At 38.0% G+C, this 19,577-nt stretch overlaps 1 protein-coding gene across 1 annotated transcript in view; it reads left to right on the top strand.

Moving 5' to 3' along the window:
• Positions 1-18,531, top strand: part of LOC127447477 (FHF complex subunit HOOK interacting protein 1B-like) — a 33,292-nt gene extending 14,761 nt beyond the window's left edge. The window contains exons 3-13 of the mRNA XM_051709379.1: positions 1,462-1,600; positions 1,687-1,949; positions 4,308-4,538; positions 10,564-10,809; positions 11,017-11,184; positions 11,819-11,898; positions 12,284-12,453; positions 12,579-13,865; positions 13,975-14,153; positions 14,758-14,920; positions 15,531-18,531. Of these exons, the coding sequence (XP_051565339.1) occupies positions 1,462-1,600; positions 1,687-1,949; positions 4,308-4,538; positions 10,564-10,809; positions 11,017-11,184; positions 11,819-11,898; positions 12,284-12,453; positions 12,579-13,865; positions 13,975-14,153; positions 14,758-14,920; positions 15,531-15,841 (3,237 nt within the window). The 3' untranslated portion in view covers positions 15,842-18,531. The remainder of the gene's footprint in view (positions 1-1,461; positions 1,601-1,686; positions 1,950-4,307; positions 4,539-10,563; positions 10,810-11,016; positions 11,185-11,818; positions 11,899-12,283; positions 12,454-12,578; positions 13,866-13,974; positions 14,154-14,757; positions 14,921-15,530) is intronic.
• The last annotated feature ends 1,046 nt before the right edge of the window (positions 18,532-19,577 follow it).

Here is a 19,577-nt window from a genome sequence, read left to right as displayed (position 1 = left end):
ATTAAAATGTCAATAAGGAAAAAATAACCTATATTTGTGATATAGCCTAGGCATGTGTCCCTTATTACAAAGCTCATATTCTTATTCTGCTGTTGAAAATAATCCAAGTGCGTAATTTTATAATTCGCTAGCCATTCGCACCGTTTGACTGACAGGCGGCTTATGTGTGTGCGCTAAACATTTGCGTGTGCTCTGAGAACGCTTGTGGTAATGTGGATACGCTTCTGAACGGTCAAATACATTTCAAAATTCCTGTATTCATGTAGACACAGTGAGTTATGTTTAAAGTGAATGTAAACAATGGTCGGACTTGTTAGTGTAAATTTAACCTAATAGACCTGCTGTTTTCTGGTGTGTCATTAATATTAATGAAACAACTGTAAAAAGAAAACCACTCACTGCTCATAGCTGGATAACTTTAGTAGCTTTTAAAAGCATTAATGTCTTATAATCTTACAGTGAAGACCAGTAGTAGGCCTAGTTTTATGTTGCATTTCATCCTGACATAAAAAATAAATCAATTCATTCAGTCTTAACTTTTGAAGCTGTTAAAAAAGCACTGTTTTCTTAATTTGTATTTATTGTTCTGTTATTTTTAATAGAAGTATTTTTTCTATTGCTGTTTTTCATTGTTGTTTTATTACTGTTTACTAGTCTTGAATAATTACTTGAGAACTTGAAACAGTTATTATTTAGTGTTCTTATTATTTGTTGTGATATTGAAGCTAGTATCAAGAATTGTCAAATTTCACTACCGACTACTGAAATTTTGGTATTGTACTGTGAGCACCCCTGCTGTAAATGATGGCAATGGAGGCTTTTCATTATTTGACTACCGTACATAGCATAATATAACTAACATTTGACAATAGCCCCCTCTCCTGCCCAGTGCAGTTTAGCCTACATTTCTGTAACAGAGATTTGAGTTGATTGCGTACCTATACGATTAGGTTTGGCATGTGTCGTAATTTTAGAAAACACACAACAGAAACTTTGACATGTTGCTTTTGCATATAACTATTATTTAAATGTCTTTTTCTCTCTCCGGACAAGTATTTATTTTTACTCTGTTAAGTTAATGACCAATTTACTTATCCAAAGGACAAGCAGGTGACTGCCTAATCTTGAGCCCTGCATATGTACCATTCCTATTATATGATTCAAGTTACATATACTTGAATATAGTGAGTTGCAATGTGATTAAAAATGTATATGAATGTAAAAGGATGAGCAAGAGAAATTGAAAATGGTGGCACATATATGTATTAAGCATGGCAGTAACCTTTTATGCACACATATAATATATAAATGCACACCAACACATCCACAGGGATTTTCTCTCTGTGCTTAGGTCTGTGCTTTCTTTGGATTGTTTTGCATTACATCAATTTATAAACACATTCCTCTGTGGCTTCACTATCACCTCAAAAGGAATTAAGCTGTTCCCATTCTCCCTGTCAGGTGTCAGGGGTGTTGAAACAGAGGGAGTGCTCAGTGGGAGGTAGCACCGATGATCTCACAGCAGTTCGCAATCACACAGATCAGATGCTGTGCCTGCTAGCTGAAGAGAGACCAGCAGAGGGAGACAGTGAATCACCAGGTGAAAACGCTCTCCTGTGAGCTTGGAGTGTATGGCAATATAATAGACACTGTAGAAAGTGACATTAGATTGTAAACTGTCTGCAGCAATGGGTCCTATTCTGGAGATGGTGGAGGCAGAAAACATATTGGAGGCGTTGGTACAGTGGCATGTGTGCCGTGGCCTTGATCCAGACAGCCAGTTGGAGCTGTTGAAGCTGTTTGAGATGCTGATTGGACAGTCCCATCAGCCTCTGCTTCTGCACAGTGCAGTGCTGCAGCCGCTGCTCAGCCTACTGGGAGCTTGTATGGACCCCCAGCTAGGCTGCCCTCCTGCCCTGGAGTCCAGCCTCGTACTGCTACTAAATCAGGTGTTTGACAGACAGATGCTTACAGCTGTTTAGACTATGAACAGGCCTGTACACAGAATTTGTGCCTGTACAATTTCGCAAAAAGCTCTGAATATGTTGTTCAATTCTAAAGGCTTCTTCAAAGTTCTTCGCATCCCCCACCCCATTGTGTTTCTTTATATTTTGGCTAAATTGATAATGCTTTCAGCTACCAAAGAGATTGTAGTATTCTTAGCTCTGTTATCACATAATACCTTATTTTACATTAAAGGATTAGTTCACCCAATAATGAAAATTCAGTCGTTGTTTACTCACCACCACTTTCTTTTTCTTAACACAAAGGGAGAAATTGTGAAAATTTTTTGTTTTCGGTGATGTCATACAATGGCAGTTTATGGTGACCACCTCTTCAAGCTTCAAAAGGACACAAAGTATTATTCAGAAGTCTAATAAATGATTCCGTGAGACTCATGATTGTGTGATGAAAGCAATCGAGGAGGTTTGGTGCGGAACAAACCGAAATCTAATGTATTACTTATTAAAAATTTCCACTGACCGTTATTCTCCTGTGCACGTTCATGAGTCTGCATGCGAGTTTTATAGCTCTTTGCATGAGAGCAACAGTAGTTACGCGGCACGTGCTAGATGGGGCGTTCAAGCGAAAACTCATTTTGTTTCATGTCAACAGGACCACCAACGATATTAACAACAGAAAACACAACAGAGCTACACACATGCCACAGAAGAGAACTTACAATCATGTCTGAAGAGTTTATAGTTGAAGAATAGATGCATTTCAATGTCCATTTTCAATGTTTCAGAGTCCTCCATCAAACAGAGAGATGGGGCTGATGGTAGCTACGGTCACACCATGTCCTACTCAGCCAAACGACACACAATAAAAGTTCTTTTAAAAAGAAATCTTTTCTATGTTAATCAGAGTTTTTTGTCTTAAGCAGCTGCAACAAGCTATGTGACATACTGTCAATCGCTTGGTGTCTATATATATATGTCGTCGCGCCCGGTAACCCCGTCTGCTGTGAACTTGCACCATTCCAAAATGTGATGCGTGGAGGACTCTGAAACATTTAAAATTGGCATTGCATCTGTTCTTCCACTTCAAATGCCTCATGTTTGTAAGTTCTGTTCTCTGGTTTGTGTGCAGCTATGTTGTGTTTTCTGCTGTTAATATTGCTGGTGGTCCTGTTGAAGCGAAACAAAACAAGTTTTCGATTGAACGCCCCATCACACGTGCTGCATAACTACTGTTGCTCTCATGCAAAGAGTTCTAAAGCTTGCGTGCAGACTCATGAACGCACACAGGAGAATACGGTCAGTGAACATTTTTACTAAATAATACATTCGATTTCAGTTTGTTTTGCACCGAACCTTCTCGTATGCTATCGTAACACAATCATGAGTCTCATGGAATAATTTATTAGACTTCTGAATTTTATGTTCTTTTGAAGCTTGAAGAGGTGGTCACCATAAACTGCCATTGTATGACATCACATTTTCACAATTTCTCCCATTGTGTTAAGAAAAAGAAAAAAAGTAATATGGGGTTATAACAACACAGGGATGAATAAACAATGAATGATTTTTCATTTTTGGGTGAACTATCCCTTTAATTCCCACAGTCAACACAGAAAATGTGAACAAAAAAATCTTTGGGCCTACTCACGAGTCAAAATATTTGACAAATCTAAATAAAGTAAAGCTAAATATACAGTGCATCCGGAAAGTATTCACAGCGCTTCACTTTTTGCACATTTTGTTATGTTACAGCTTTATTCCAAAATGGATTAAATTAATTATTTTCCTCAAAATTCTACAAACAATAACCCATAATGACATCGTGAAAGAAGTTTGTTTGAAATCTTTGCAAATTTATTAAAAATAAAAAATGAAAAAAAAATCACATGTACATAAGTATTCACAGCCTTTGCTCAATACTTTGTTGAAGCACCTTTGGCACCTTTGGCTTTAATAAATTTGCAAAGATTTCAAACAAACTTCTTTCACGTTGTCATTATGGGGTATTGTTTGTAGAATTTTGAGGAAAATTATGAATTTAATCCATTTTGGAATAAGGCTGTTACATAACAAAATGTGGAAAAAGTGAAGCGCTGTGAATACTTTCCGGATGCACTGTAGCTTGCAATGTGCCTTTTCTAATACTCATGCTCTTCTTATTGGCCATCTTAAACAGTAGATTGAAGCCTAACAAAATGACTCAGACATTTTCATATGAGAACAATCTAGACCGGCAGTGTAAATGCAGATTTAATCGATGATTTCATGCATTTCTACCTAACACCTGTTTACTGTCATAAATTATAACTTTTGATAACTATAAATAATGTGTGTTTGTATCAGGTATGTGTGTCCATGGCAAAGCAGACTGCAGTTTTGGAGTCGTTATTTAGGTGTGGGTCGGTACAGCAGGGTCCCACTAACCTGCTGATCTTCTCCCTTTTGGTACCATTTATCCATCGAGACGGAGCTCTGGGGCAACAGGCACGTGACGCGCTGCTTCTCGTCATGGCAACATCTGCCAGCAACCACACTGTTGCACGCCACATCACAGAGAACTCCTACTTCTGCCCAGTAAGTGTGTGTGTGTGTTTGTGTATTTTGTGTGTGCCTGCCTAATCAGCAGCTTCTGTTCTTGGTGTTTAAATTGTGCTTGTCTGTTGCATGATGATGAAAGAGCATCTCTTTGCAGGTCTTGTGTAAATTATTTTTTGTCTTAGCCAAGAAGTCAGAGAAGCATTATTTAGTCTGTATATTGTCTCTTTCCTCACTTTTGGCATGTCTTTATGAATATCTTTGTTCATGGAATGATGTGCTATTTACAATGCTTTTGTACCATGCAGTGCCTCACAGATCTTTTAGATTTAAAGTTCTGTAGTATTTTCTCTGGGTTATATTCTGTTGACTAACTGTGGGTTCCTTTGTACACTGTGACATATAAAGGTAGTCATTTGTCATTTTCAGTCAGTGTTGTTCAGTGCTCTCTGACTGTAGTGTTAGTCCCTGGGTGCGCTTTCCTTTCCTCTGTCCTCCTTTCTCTTGAGATACACAAGCTTTCATCTGACCCACTTAACATATACGACTTGAGTTCTCCTCTAGGACTCCATGCTGCTTCAGTACCTCAGCCTCTCAATGTTTTATTTTTGCTCTCTCCTTTACTCCTTTTTTTTTTTCCTACTTTGTGTCACGTATAGCTATTTATATACCAGAGATTTATTGCACTGGCAGTTTCTTTGATTGTCTGTTTTATGGCTGTGGAAGACATGGTTAAGCTCCAGATATAAAACTAGCTCTGACATGTCTGAAACATATTTGAACATTACACCATGTTAGGGTGTCTTAGTAAAAATCACTGTGCTCAGAATAAGAACTGCACTGTCTATTTACATTATAACCACGAGAATCAATTTTTACCACAATTAAGGGGTGTTAGAGTGCATGATGCTAAGCAACTTACAGTGATGTTAAAAAGTATTTGTCCCCTTCCTGATTTCTTCTATTTTTTTGTATTTTTCATACTAAATTGTTTTAGATCTTCAAACGAGATATAACATAGAACAAAGGCAACCTGAGTAAACACAAAATACAGTTTTCAAATATATATCTATATTTTTTTATTGAAGCAAAAAAGTTACCCAACACCTATATCACCCATGTGAAAAAAGAACTGCCCCCTTAAACTTAATAGCTGGTTGTGCCATCTTTTAGCAGAAATAACTGCAACCAAATGCTTCCAATAACTGGAGATCAGTCTTTCACAATGCTGTGGGGGAATTTTGGCCCACTCTTCTTTGCAGAACTGCTTTAGTTCAGACATATTGGAGGGTTTTCGAGCATGAACTGCCCGTTTAAAGTCCTGCCAAAGCATCTCAATCAGGTTCAAGTCAGGACTTTAACTTGGCCACTCCAAAACTTTAATTTAGCTTCTTTTGAGCCTTTCAGAGGTGGACTTACTCCTATGCTTTGGATCATTGTCTTGTTGCATAATCCAGTTGCGCTTGAGCTTCAACTCATGGACTGATGACCGGACATTCTCCCTTAGGATTTTCTGGTAGAGATTAGAATTAGTGTTTCCCTCAATTATTGCAAGTTGCCCTCACCCTGAAGCAGCAAAGCATCCCCACACCATCACACTACCACCACCATGCTGGACCGCAGGTATGATGTTCTTTTTGTGGAATTCTGTGTTTGATTTTCCCCAGATGTAACGGGACCCCTGTCTTCCAAACAGTTCCACTTTCGATTCTTCAGTCCACAGAACATTTTCCCAAAAGCTTTGAGGATCATCAAGGTGTGTTTTGGCAAAATTCAGATGAGCCTTAATGTTCTTCTGGGTTAGCAGTGGTTTTCGCCTCGCCACTTTTCCATGTATACCATTTTTGGCCAGTGTCTTTCTGGTAGTGAAGTCATGAACGGTGACCTTTATTGATGTGATTGAGGCCTGCAGTTCCTTGGATGTTGTCCTTGGCTTTTTTGTGACATCCTTGATGAGTCATCGCTGTGCTCTTGGAGGAATATTGGAAGGTGGGCCACTTCTGGGAAGGTTCACTACTGTGCAAAGTTTTCTCCATTTGGAGATAATGGCTCTCACTTTGGTTCTTTGGAGTCTCAGATCTTTAAAATAGCTTTGTAATCCTTCCCAGACTGATGTTTTTCAATCACCATTTTCCTCATCATTTCTGTAATTTCTTTTGACCTTGGCATAGTGTGCTATTGGGTGAGACATTTTAGCCAACTTCATGCTGCTGAAAAAGTTCTATTTAAGTGTTGATTTGATTGAACAAGTCTGGCAGTAATCAGGCCTGGGTGTGTCTAGTCCAGCTGAACCCCATTATGAATGCAGCTTCATAGATTTGGGGATTTAGTAACTAAGGGGGGAAAATACTTTTTCACTCAGGCCCAGTTGGTATTGGATAACTGTTTTGCTTCAATAAATAACATTATCATTAAAACAGTATTTGTGTTTACTCAGATTTATTTTTTGAAATAATTTAGTAGGAGATATACACAAAAACAGAAGAAATCAGGATAATACTTTTTCACAACACTGTAAGCAACAAGTAATGTAGTTCATTTGCCTAAAAGCTTTTTGCAACTTGCTTAATAAATACAGGGGTTTTCCTGTCTCAAAATGAGGCAGAGGTGGTACCATCCTGATCATGTGCACACATACACTTGTACCATGCCTTCCACTGGCTGAAGCAAACACTTACAAGCAACATATTTTAGGTGTTCTAATAATTAGATGATTGAAGAAAATGACAATTATCAACTTATAGCATATTTAATTAAAAAAGCTAACCTGTTCAACATTAAATTAATTAAATACAACATAACAGCTGTGTTTCCCATTAATTATGTAGACAATGGCGGCCCGCCACAGTCTAATTTGTCCCGCCACAGTTTCATAATTAACCGAAAATACTTTTACACTTCTCATAATAACATAAAAGATCTCTAACGTTGTGTTTTGCGCCATTGCTTCGGCAAAGCATCTCTCACTCCCAGTCTCTCTCACTCACCCCCGCTGTATGCGTGCCTGCTCACACACACACATACACACACACGCACTGGAACCACTTGGCTGCATCCGAGACACCATGGCATTTTGAGGACACAACATTGTTTGAAGTAACTAAAGTTACAGTATCCACTGCAGTTATCCGCTAGTCCAAACATAATTTTATCATTATCAATATGTGACAGCAAACAGATACATTTACTGCAGAAGTTATCATTGATAATTAACATTAATCTAACGTTAGCTAAGTTAGCTAACATTAATGTTAGGTAACGTTAACATTAGCTGTCAGTCTCCTCGCTTTTGTCGACTGACATATCTGGCTGCTTGTTCAGAACCAGTTCCATTCTTTAAAAAATACCGGAATCGTATGATCTTCATGACTATCGGTTCCATTATCGGTTTTCCAGTGTGCAATTTTCCACAGATGAAGCTGGAACATCGTCCTCAAATACTCTGACAATGTTTCCAGCAGCACATCTCGGCAGCAGCGCTGCTCTCTACTGAATCTACAGCGTAAAACACACTGTTCTACAAGTGTATTTAATTCCCAATCGAACGAGTCTTGAGCCGGCTCTTTTTACAGCGTGAAACACATGTGCTTCCAGTACAGTTCGATTTCCGAAATAATTATTCAAAAGAGCCGGTTCTTTTGAATCAACAGCGCAAAACATTTGGTGCTTCCGGTATAGTCCGATCCTGAAAGAACCATTCTAATGAGCCGGTTCTTTTGAATATACATTATACTTTCAGTATACAAGTAATCTTATACTGATGTGCAAGTTATGAATGTCCAACTCAAAATTTAAATAATAATTGTTGAAGTCTCACAAGCCTGAAGTACAACATTATGCTACAAAACACAGTCTAAACTGTCTCTGAAACTGTTACTGTTTATTTAATGATGACATGTGCCTCTATTAAATCAAGCAGTGCAGTTACTGACTGGTTGTTCATATGACAATATAAAATTAAAGATACACAAGTTTTGTTGAAATAAGTGGAATTTTATAAAATATTAAATTAATTAATGAAATATGCCATCACATTTCGTGTTGGTTTAGATTTCTTTATTTAAAACAGAGTAAGGATCTATTATTGGATTGTATTTGTTTCAAAGTCTGCAAACACACCTTTTACAAGAACTGTATTACATTTATTTCTGATTTGTTATATTTGCTCTGTACAAATCTGAAATGATCTCATTATTTGGTACCAGAGAGTAGAGGGTAGTAAATACAATAAGAATTGCATTTCACATTTCTAAATAATTATTTAAAAAAAAAAAAAAAGTACTAAAAGAATTACTAGAATTGTTACTGGAAGAGGAATTGGAATCGTAAAATTCCTTATGATTCCCAACCCTAAACGTTAGGCTATTTGTAATGTTAACTAATCAAGCTGAAGTAACGCTACTGTTTTAACTCAGTCTCGTTTACCATGCTTTGTGGGTTTGACTTTTTTGCTGTGTCATTATGTGTGTTATGATTGAATTACTACTAGAGCACAAAGTTCTTCATAGATCTAACCTCTTAATTTTGCTCTCAAAGTGAGTCAGACTGATACATTTAACTTTAAAATGGACACAATTTTCTTATGGGGGAGCATGCTCCTGGACCCCCCCTAGAGGGTCCGAGATCCACCCACCGCAGTCTCACAAAATCCTGTGGGAAACACTGTAACAGCTAATGTGTTCATTTATAATTAACAAACAGCAAACTTGATTAACCTCTTAAACCTATAATAAGATCATCTCTGATCTCAGGTATGTGGGTGGGTATGATGGGAAGGGATCATGTGTAAAGACCAATCGGCCACTGTTTTACAGCTTGGATTGGACTGATCGCTTAGATTGACAGGTCTTGATTTACCATGCGCACAACTGAAACAGTGCTGGATCTTATTACTTGTTACTTATTCTGTGTAATTGTGTTTCTGGTTTATTGTGGCATTTACAAATGTAAGTAGTTCTTAGGTTCAGTAAAACCCTCAGATCACTTGTTTCGAGAGTTTTTTGGACTTTTGATTAAAAAAAAAAAAGGCTACCTTGGTTCCAAATGCCATAACTTGCTTTGAGAGAACAATACAAAATTTTGCAACATTTTTACAATCAAGAATGATTGTAGTCATCATGTCAAGCATGAATAATTAACAAAATGAATAAATAAACTGCATCACTTTCTCAACAGTGTTGTAACATAAGAGCCTCCAAACATGAGATGTACATGTTTGTATTTTTGAGAAAATCAAGATTATGCGTGGTTAGTAATTTAAGTCACTGAAATTAGGCCATGAAACACATAGTAGATTTTGTAGACTCCAGTTTTCGCTCACAAAATTAACTTTTGTGAGACACTTTTTGTGTTAGAAAGGCCGTATCGGATCACACTCTTCTTCTGAGGTAAATTCACAGCGTGTCTTCTTCCAAAAACGATAATGAGCTCAAACGGGAAAGACTGTTGGTTTCATACAGATTACACAATCAGAGAATATTTGTTTTCGACAAAATGTTTATTTAAATTGGTTCATTTAAAAGTAGACAGTTCAAGCTTTCTATAGACATATTTCTCATGTCTGCGAGGCAAGTATACACTGAGTTTCGGTTCATTTTCGGGCACACGTTTAATTGAATTGATGCCAAGGGCTAAATTTAAATTAAAAACTAAAATATAAATTAAAAAATAAGAAATTACTTGCAAAAAGGGCACTTATCTAGTGAAAGAGGGCGAGTGCTTGAGCACCACTTGGGGTCTATCTGTGCACGTGACTGCCTGCCTGAGTTTCATCGACAGTCGGAGGCGGCACAAAATTTGACGGAGGTGGCCGCCTCATAATTCTCTATGCGGGAAAAACCCTGAAATATAGAATTCAATTGATGTACAGTTACTGGTGAGTATATAGACTGTTTTAGAAATATCTGTTGTATAAAGTGCAGATTAACACATTAAAATAACACTGGGCTAATCGAGAAAAGCAGATTCAGACCAGGGAATATATGGAAATGTTTCACATTTCTTTTCATGTTTAGGACAGCTTTCATATCTTTAAACTAACAACAAAAAAAAAAATGTTTCCCAGGTGCTGGCGACAGGGTTGAGTGGGCTATATTCAACCTTGCCAAGGAAGATTGAGGTACGGGGTGACGACTGGCATGCTCTGCGTCGAGAGGACTGGATTGGTGTCTCCTCACTAGTGCTGTTCATGAACAGTCTTGAATTTTGCAACGCTGTAGTACAGGTAGCACACCCTCTTGTGCGCTGCCAACTCCTTGACTACCTTCACAACGGCTTCCTGGTGCCAGTCATGGGTCCTGCTCTGCACAAGGTGAACCACACTGAACTGGGTCAACACACTAATGTGAGCCAAATTAGGCAAAGATGACATTTCCAAATTCATCCACCTAGTATCCATTATACAACAGCATTTCATGGTAAAATTTTGTACATGTATTTGCACTTTGTGACTCCTCTATTTATTTTATTTTTTCCCCCTCCCTCTCTCCAACCTTCTCTCTTGTGGCACCTATGTCAGTCGTCGGTGGATGAGATGATAGCAAGTACGGCATATCTGGACTTGTTTCTACGCAGTATCACAGAAACTTCCCTTCTTAAGACCTTCCTGCGCTTTATTCTGTTGCATCGCCATGACAATGACACAATCCTCGACACACTACTCACGCGCATCAGCAGCAATTCACGGGTCAGTTTGGCACACAATACAGCTGGCGTGCATGTGGTGTTAATGAGAAAGCGGCTGTCCTCTCTGTAAGGGTTGCCCAGTATAGCAGTACTAAAAAAATACTGCGGTACCAAACATTTATTGCAGGACAATATCACCATTTAGCAAAGTTGTTCAATTATTAAATTATTGCAGATTTGCATTGAGTTCAGTATTCACATTTCCTATGCATTTTGATGCAGTTTTAGTAATGTATAGATAGTATGTGTATGTGAGCAGTCTTGCAGAAATCTACTTCTGCCCTGTGTCCTGATTAAATATATGCACATAGGTTCCACTATGTATGTCATCCAAATGAATCGCTAAACAAAATGCTCTCACATTTGTATTTGTTTCTTTAAAAAGTAACTTATTAAATTGTTCACAAATTATTTACATTTATTTATTGAATGTATTGACAGCCATGTTTAGGATATCAATTTAGTTATTGACAATAAGGTACCAGAGTCTGGAATCGTACCAAAGCCAAAAAAATGATCTAACCCTACTCTTTATTGTCTAGCTGCTGGCTAGGCATTGAAACTGCTATATGTCTCAGGGAATGTGGAGTTATGTGCTGTGTTTCTTAAGTTAAATTTTTTTTTTCTTTCTGTAGCTGTGCATGGTCTCCCTCAGTCTGTTCATGACATTGCTCAGTCTCAACTGTGAAGACCTCATGCTCCAGCTTGTACTCAGGTATTTTGTGTGCTTGGGTGTGACCCGTCTTAAAAGAAAGTCTACAGAATTCTCCCTAGACACAATGCACACAACAAAATGGGCTTTGACAATATTTGGCTTTTAAGGCTACTGTTACAGAGACAAGTGATTTTTAGGATGCATATTATCATTCAGGTAGTAAGGCCATTTTATTTATGGTTTTTCTAAATTAAATTGTAGCAGCTTTAAATTTTGTTTGAGTAGTTTTAAAGGCTCTACACAGTCTGTAATATTGTTCAATAATTTTTTCTTTATATTTTTTATTCTAAATCTTTTTGTCTGATCAGGTTACTCTGTAAACAATTTAATCTATGTGTGTACCAAAAGTAAGACCGCTATAATTAATCCATATGTCTGTCTCCAGGTATCTGTTGCCATGTACACATGTAATGCTGAGTCAGCGGAGGGCGGTTAGAGAAACGGACCTCTATGGCAAATCAGCTGACAAGTTCCTTTCCCTCATACCAGAATGCTGCAGAATCACTGCAACGCCCTTTAGTGAACGGGATGAGGAACCTGCCTTTTGGGGCAAGGGTAAGAGTGAGCACAATTGGTATGCTTTTATAATGACTGTGCTTGAAACCACTGTTTTTAAATTGAAGATGAGACGTGCTTTTCATAACTACAAAACATATTTTTCTGTCTGTTTTTGCCTGTAGTGTTGGGTAGTCCCACTACAGAGTCACCAGTTCACCCCAGACCCAGCACTCCATCCCGCCTAGCTCTCTTTATTCGACAGCAAAGCTCGGGAGTCCCAGCCAACACCTCTTCATCTGGCTCTGAGGACACCCCCTCTTCTCCTCGCGGAAGTATTTCATCCCCTCTGTCTCCTGACAGCCCCATGCACCAACTCTTAGATGCTTCAGAGGGGGAGACTGGCTACCTAGAGTATCTGCATGATGCTCGGAGAGGCATTGAACTCTGCTCCTGGGCCTGTCGAGACTGGTCAGCTCCTTATGATGGAGAAAATCCCTCTCCAAACTCAGCTCCTCCGCCACCTCCCCCTCCTACGTCCAACCCCTCCCTCAATATGGTGCAAGAGCATTTCTCCCTAACAGACGCCTCCCAGCAGAGGGCAGCAGTGGTGGCTACAGCACATGCTGAATGGAGTAGCTCAGAACGAGACAGTGGTGAGTGGGATGTTACCATCAACAAAAACTGCATCAGCCTCACACCCCGCAGCAAGAAACGCAGCCTTCTCCCCAGCTCTAAACCCCTACAGTCTTCATCGTCTTCCTCATCAGCCTCTACAGAGAAAACAGGTGCTATGGAAACTGTATCCCAGCACTCCTATTCTGCATCTCATCCAGCACTCTATAATGGGACAGGGCAGGTGGAGTTTGCAGACACTGTGGATGAGAGAATGAAGGTTAAGAAGGTAAAGAGAGAGACTGACATAAATAGTGAAGTGGTAGAATCGGGGCAGAACGGATCGGTGGTTATGGGCCCAATTGACGCCAGTCTTCCCTACAGTGATTTTCATATAGGATCGAAACTAAAATCATCTCAAGTGCAAATGAACCCGCAACTGCAAACAACCCTGCCCTCCTCTTCACAAGAGTGTTTACAAAGTGATGGACAGGGATCTTCTGTTCCTGGCTTGTTGGAGACCTCCTCAGTGACCAGTGACAGGAGGGGCCCTGAGTCTTTTGAGTGTCTGATTGAGGAGTTACTGGAGCGGGCACCATCATTGTCTGGTGATTTGAAATGCCAGGGCATCAGCATTGAGGCTTTTCATCAGGAGCTAAGGGAGCTGGAAGAACGTGTAAGAGAGCGGAAGGTTCTTTCACACAGCTTGGAGGAGTCCTGTTCCAGCCTGACAGATGAAGACTGTCTTCCAGTGGAGATTGAGCAGCAGTCCAGTGAACCCAAGCCTGATAACTCTACAACTGGGGTATTTAGCCCCGCTCGACCCCTTGGACAACCTCTTGCTCAACCGTACACAGGTTCTCATTGTAGAGATGACCAAATTAAGATTTGAGTGCTTAATGTTACTTGTGCAACTACAACGTGAGCTGTCCTTTAGTCACTGGTTCCACTTCTCCTTCTGTGTAGGTCCATTTATAACAGTCCTGTTCAGTAAACTGGAGAATATGATGCAGAACTCCCTGTATGTGAACATTTTACTGACGGGTGTTGTGTTCCAGCTGGCCTGTTACCCACAGCCTCTTGTCCGCTCTTTCCTCCTCAACACCAACATGGTGTTTCAGCCCAGTATTAAGTCACTTATACAGGTAATGCATTAGGAAAACTACTGACAAATCAGTCAGCATGACTGCTTGATACAAAATATAAAAAGTCTTCTACACTTGACAAAAATACTTGTGTGATGTTAGAAATTTCGCACATGTAAATAATACTTAAACCCCTCAGCACTAATGCGATGTAAAAGGTCATTGTAAATTTGGGAATCCTGATCTTATTGTGTCCAGTTCATCAGTGCTTGTTTTTCCAAAAAAAAAAACTTTTTTTGAATCTTTTTGATCTTTCATCATAATGTCGTAACTTTCAGATAGATAGTAATAAAGACCCACCCTAAATTTATTTTCTTTTTAGTTTTCTCATCTGTTTTTTGTCTTCTTTAAACTGATTATCTTCATTGAATTTGATGACTCGAGAGCTGCTAGTGTTATTTTGCATGAATGTCTCTGGCAGTTTTTTGTTCTGTTATGTTTAATTAACAGTTTGTTTTATTCTGTTTAATGTCAAAAAAAAAAATGTGTTGCCATATTTTTATGTAAATTCCTTGCACACAAGGAAAATATTGATGTTGATTGTACTTCATTGTTACTCTGTCAGTCCTGTTTATTGTAAATCTTTTCTCTTACCACTCCCCAGGTGCTGGGATCAGTAAAAAATCGCATTGAGGTGTTTGCAGCAGCACATGAGGATTTCCCTGCCATGTTAAGAAAAGCTCGCCGCTTTCTGGTTGCAAGAGGAAAGTTAGACTGGACAGACTCACCCATGGGAGCTCCCAACCTCCGTCGGTCAGACTCATCAAGTAGGTGAATGAGTGGGAAATTCTAATGAAAAAGAAAAAGAGAAATAATTAATCAACTTGGTCTGATAGAATCACGAGTCATGTCCATGCCTCAGCTATTGCCTTTTCATCTCACATTTGTTTTTTGTGATATTGTCGTTTAGGGTAGGGTAAATTTTGTTAATTTTAAAGTTGATAGAGCGTTACCTTAACCTTAAAGATTCAACTTAAATCTGTTTGGGAGAACATGTAACCCGCTTTTGGTGCCACACAGTGGACGTTTCACCTTGGAACTGCTCGATATGTGTAATTATTCTGTACCACATGTCATTTTGCAAATGCACGTAATTTTCATGAGATCCAGCTGCCATTTTTTGATCAGGTCATTTTTTTGTCCCACTTTATTATATAAAATTATTCACCCTGCTCCTGATCTGGGAGCCACAGATGCTTTAATTTTTGTTTAAAAACTTGCCTTTCAACTAATTTGTGAACTGCTCTGAGAAGAAATGTTACTGCATAAGTTTACATTATGTGTCTGGACAAATTCAGTAAGCAGAGCATCTTAACTTTCTCTCCATTTGTCTTTTTTTTTTTTTTTTCCCCCACTCTCTTTCCCTCTCTCACACAGTTAAAAGTCGTAAGCCATCTCTAGGTGATCTTATCCTGAGGCACACCAACAGTCCTACAAGAGCTCGGCATGCAGCACAGTTGGCCCTGGCCCATGTGAGGGATGGAGGGCAATCTCTGCATAGTGCTTTGTTCCGGGGTGGCACAGGTGGTGGGGCCTCTGGCCTAGAGAAGCAGGCAGAAGCACTAAGGGTAAAAAATGCAGTCTACTGTGCTGTCATTTTCTCAGAATTTCTCAAAGAGCTGGCAGCTCTTGCACAGGAGCATGCGGTTGCCTTGCCCTTTCCACCCAGTCAAGGCACTGAGGAATAACTAAAACCAGACCAGTTGTTTCCTCTATACCTGCTTTATCCACTGTTCCAGGCACTGAGCTGTAGACTAATAGCCTGAGATTTTTTTCAAACAGATACATTTTAGTTTTTTTCTTCAAGGAAATGTAGGCTTGCAAAGTACAATTGTGCACTCAAAGAGAGGAAAAATCAAAAGTGGAGAGATGCCATTTCTTGTTAATAATCTCATGTTCATAATGTAATTTTTTTTAATTGTAAAGGACCATTTATCCATTAAGCTTTAGGAAATTGTTCTTATAAATCTTGTATATAGTCTATATAGAAAATCTATGTGTATAATGATTTTGTACTCTTAGAGAGACTTGCATCCTTTCAGCTGGAGGTATTTGGCTGTAAACTTGCACTCCCTACTTTTCTATGTAATTTCAGAGACTAGTTAAAGTAGACTCAATACACACAGTTCTTTTAAACTTTTTTGGGTGTGGAAGTGCCATTTTTTTTTTTTTTTTTTTTTTTTTAAGCAATGTTGGAAACTTATTTTGTCTATTATAGAAAAATGGGTTTGTAAGATCACACCAAAATAGCTTGCAAAGAATCACCTGGCATTTTTAAAGGATAAAATGTCCGAAGATCCATCAAGTGCACAAATGACAAAATACTGATTTTCAATCTCTAGCACACCCTTTTCTCCAGCTAGAGTAAAGTTGGAGTCAGTAAAGCAGGAGGAAGGTTCAAAATGATTTCCCTAGCCTACTCCCTAAGAAAAGCCAAAAAGGAAAAAATATTGACAATTGATTCACAGTTTGTGTTTAGAAAGTTTAATTTCTTTTTGTTGTCCCAGCTCATTACATATCATGGTCTGGTGTAAGAGTGTTGGCCATGTTGGGGGAATAATAATAATGGTACACTCACCCAGCATGGCATTAGAGATCCTCTTCAGTTTCTTGAAAGAGGTTTATTAGCCTGCCCACAAAGGTCTCCTCCTAAACTGGATGTTAGCATTGTCAGGGCTTCACTCTTGGTAACTGACTGGGTGCTAATGTCTTAATATGTGAATGGTATGTGCAAAGGGAAGTTTGGTTAGTGATTGCCTGTCCCTTTTAAGGAGTTAGCCAAGTTGTGTGAAGCCATCATAAGCCATCTTAGTGTTAGAACGTATGTTGTTGTTTTTTTTACATTTACTTTACATTTCTTAATTTGCTTGTGGTATTGAGTATGATCAGTGAGATCAGCCATAATGTGTGCATAGTGAACAACAGCCAGTTTCACTTTTATGTTGGTTTTAAGTTGTTTATTGCCAAAACACTTGACACTTTAATGCTCGGAATGGAAGATCATACATGCGTTTTGTGAGCTCTTTTTTTTTAACATTACAGTATTGTTTTTCTCCCTTTTTGAAGATGCATGTCTTGAGAAACATTTAAATTATATTGAGAGAAATGTTAATTTAAAAATCATCCATCCAGGATCTCTGTTATCACATACAAGCCATAAGCTTATTACATCACTTACAACATTTTTGTTAGTTTCAAGCAGTGTTTTTGCTGCTTCAGTTGTTTAATTTTGTTTAAATTTGTTTAATTGAATTATTTCAAGGTGGGAAAAAAATCAACTTTTTTCATGGTTTCCTCAAGCTGCTAATTCATCAACCCCCACCACCAATCTACCCATCCATTCCTGTCCTTCATGGTCTGTGCAGGAAATTAGTTGATTAGATCTCTTTAGTTTCTACCTGAGATGTTTAGCACTTAAATTCCATTGAGAGTAATGTGAGACAATGTTAGTGTGTGGGGGGAAAATCAAGCTTAAATTAGGCATCCTTGAAGCATGTTAAAAATACACTCTATTATGAGAGAACAGGCAAAGAGCTAGAGGTTCAATGATACGGTACATAGATATTAGTGTTTAGTCATCTCATGGATAACACTGTTTCTAAATTAGAAATCAAATATACACTTTGTGTGTTTGTTATTAGATACCAATGCACAAAACATGCCCATTGTTTTGAGGATGTTATTGTACGCCTGATTTGGTGCAGATAGCATGTTTTTCTTTTTATATATGAACTTGATTTAAGTGTTTTATATGATTTTGAAAAATCAAGAGCTCATTGATTGTGTTTGTTTGTTAGAGGAAAGTAATTTTTTGATGCATCAATATGCATTGAATTTTTAAGTTGTTGATTTTCTGTTTTTCTGTAACCTAATGTGTTAGAATGGCATGTTAATATTGGGAAGGACTTCTGCTGCTTGTTATCTATGCAAAGTGGTTTCAGTTCGTTTGGATAAGCAAAGATGGTTAAACATGGGGAATATACACAACTAAATTGCAATCTGGAACACCACTTCAATGATCATCCGATCCCTTCAATAATCTTCTGGACTGTATGGAAACTCATGCAAAATGATGAATGTTATCAAAAATATTTTTCTATATTTAAAATGGAGAAGAAAAGTGGAACTGAATGGAGAACTGAATCAACAGTTAAACCTTCAGAGAGAGAAAAAAAACACTAAAAGGGAATGTTTTTATTCATTTAAAAATGTTTAAACCTGGCAATACCTCTGGCTTCTTGGTCTTTATTTCTGAAGTGTTTGAAAATTATGGGTACTATGTTAATTATGTTCTGACAAGATGTGGTTTATTTGAATTGATTTAAAGACTTTGGACATAATGTATGTGAAATGCGAACAAAATTATCTCCTGAATACACTTCAGCCTCTGGCTAATTTTTTGCTTTGTAATTAACCAAGTAATTAGTTTGTGAATGACACAGTTTATTTTGGCTACTGTGCAGACTGGTTTTAATTGGCAGATGAAGCCTTAAAGGTATGTTCCGGGTTCAATACAAGTTAAGGTTACAGTGAGGCACTTACAGTGGAAGTTATTGGGGGCCAATTGTTTTGCCTTAAAATACTCACTTTTTCACAAGTATATCCACAAGACACAGGGTATGTGTAGACATGATTTTAATGTGATAAAATCACTTACAAACCTTTTCTGTATAAAGTTATAGCCAATTTTACAATTTTGTTTCCATGATGATGTAATGACAACAAACCCTAAAACAACTTTACAGCTCAAATAATACACAAGTTTTAACAGAAGTATTAATGCAAGTGCTTTTATAAAATTATAAGCTTCATTTCTGCATTTAAAATCTCCAAATATTGGCCACGTTCACTTTTATTGCTCCCATTCACTTGTAAGTGCCTCACTGTAACCTTGATTTATGCTTTTTTTTTTTTTTTTTTTTATAAAGAAAAGGAGGAACAAGTTGAAATAAATTTTTGTTGTAATCAACATTATGCCACAAATGCTTTTGATTGAGCTTAACTTGTATTGAACCTGGAACATTCCTTTAAATGTTGCCTTGTAAGAACAGTATCCCGATTTGTTCTGACCCATTATGTTCCTTTTCATCCTCTAACAGTGGAGGTTGTTCCAACCTGTGCAAAAAATTATTTATTTTTAATGCTATGCAGCAAAAATAATGATCGGCTGCTATAGGTGCTGCGGAGTAAAATGGTGAACAGTTAGCTGTTACTATATGATTGACTTTATTGTGGCTGAAATGCTGTATAATGATTGGAACTATCTGTTTTATAATTAAAATTGTATTAAATTAGATCAGAGTAGGGTTTGCCACTTCACAGGCTTTGATAAAGAGCACGTTTGATTTAGTTTATCCATGAGTGTTACTATCAAACATGTACTAACTTGTAGTTAAAGTACATATACATGGTGCAAGCAATTTT

The sequence above is a fragment of the Myxocyprinus asiaticus genome, chromosome 10, assembly GCF_019703515.2.
Source record: "Myxocyprinus asiaticus isolate MX2 ecotype Aquarium Trade chromosome 10, UBuf_Myxa_2, whole genome shotgun sequence".
NCBI classification, from domain to species: Eukaryota; Metazoa; Chordata; class Actinopteri; order Cypriniformes; family Catostomidae; genus Myxocyprinus; species Myxocyprinus asiaticus.
This window is presented reverse-complemented; position numbering and strand designations above follow the sequence as displayed.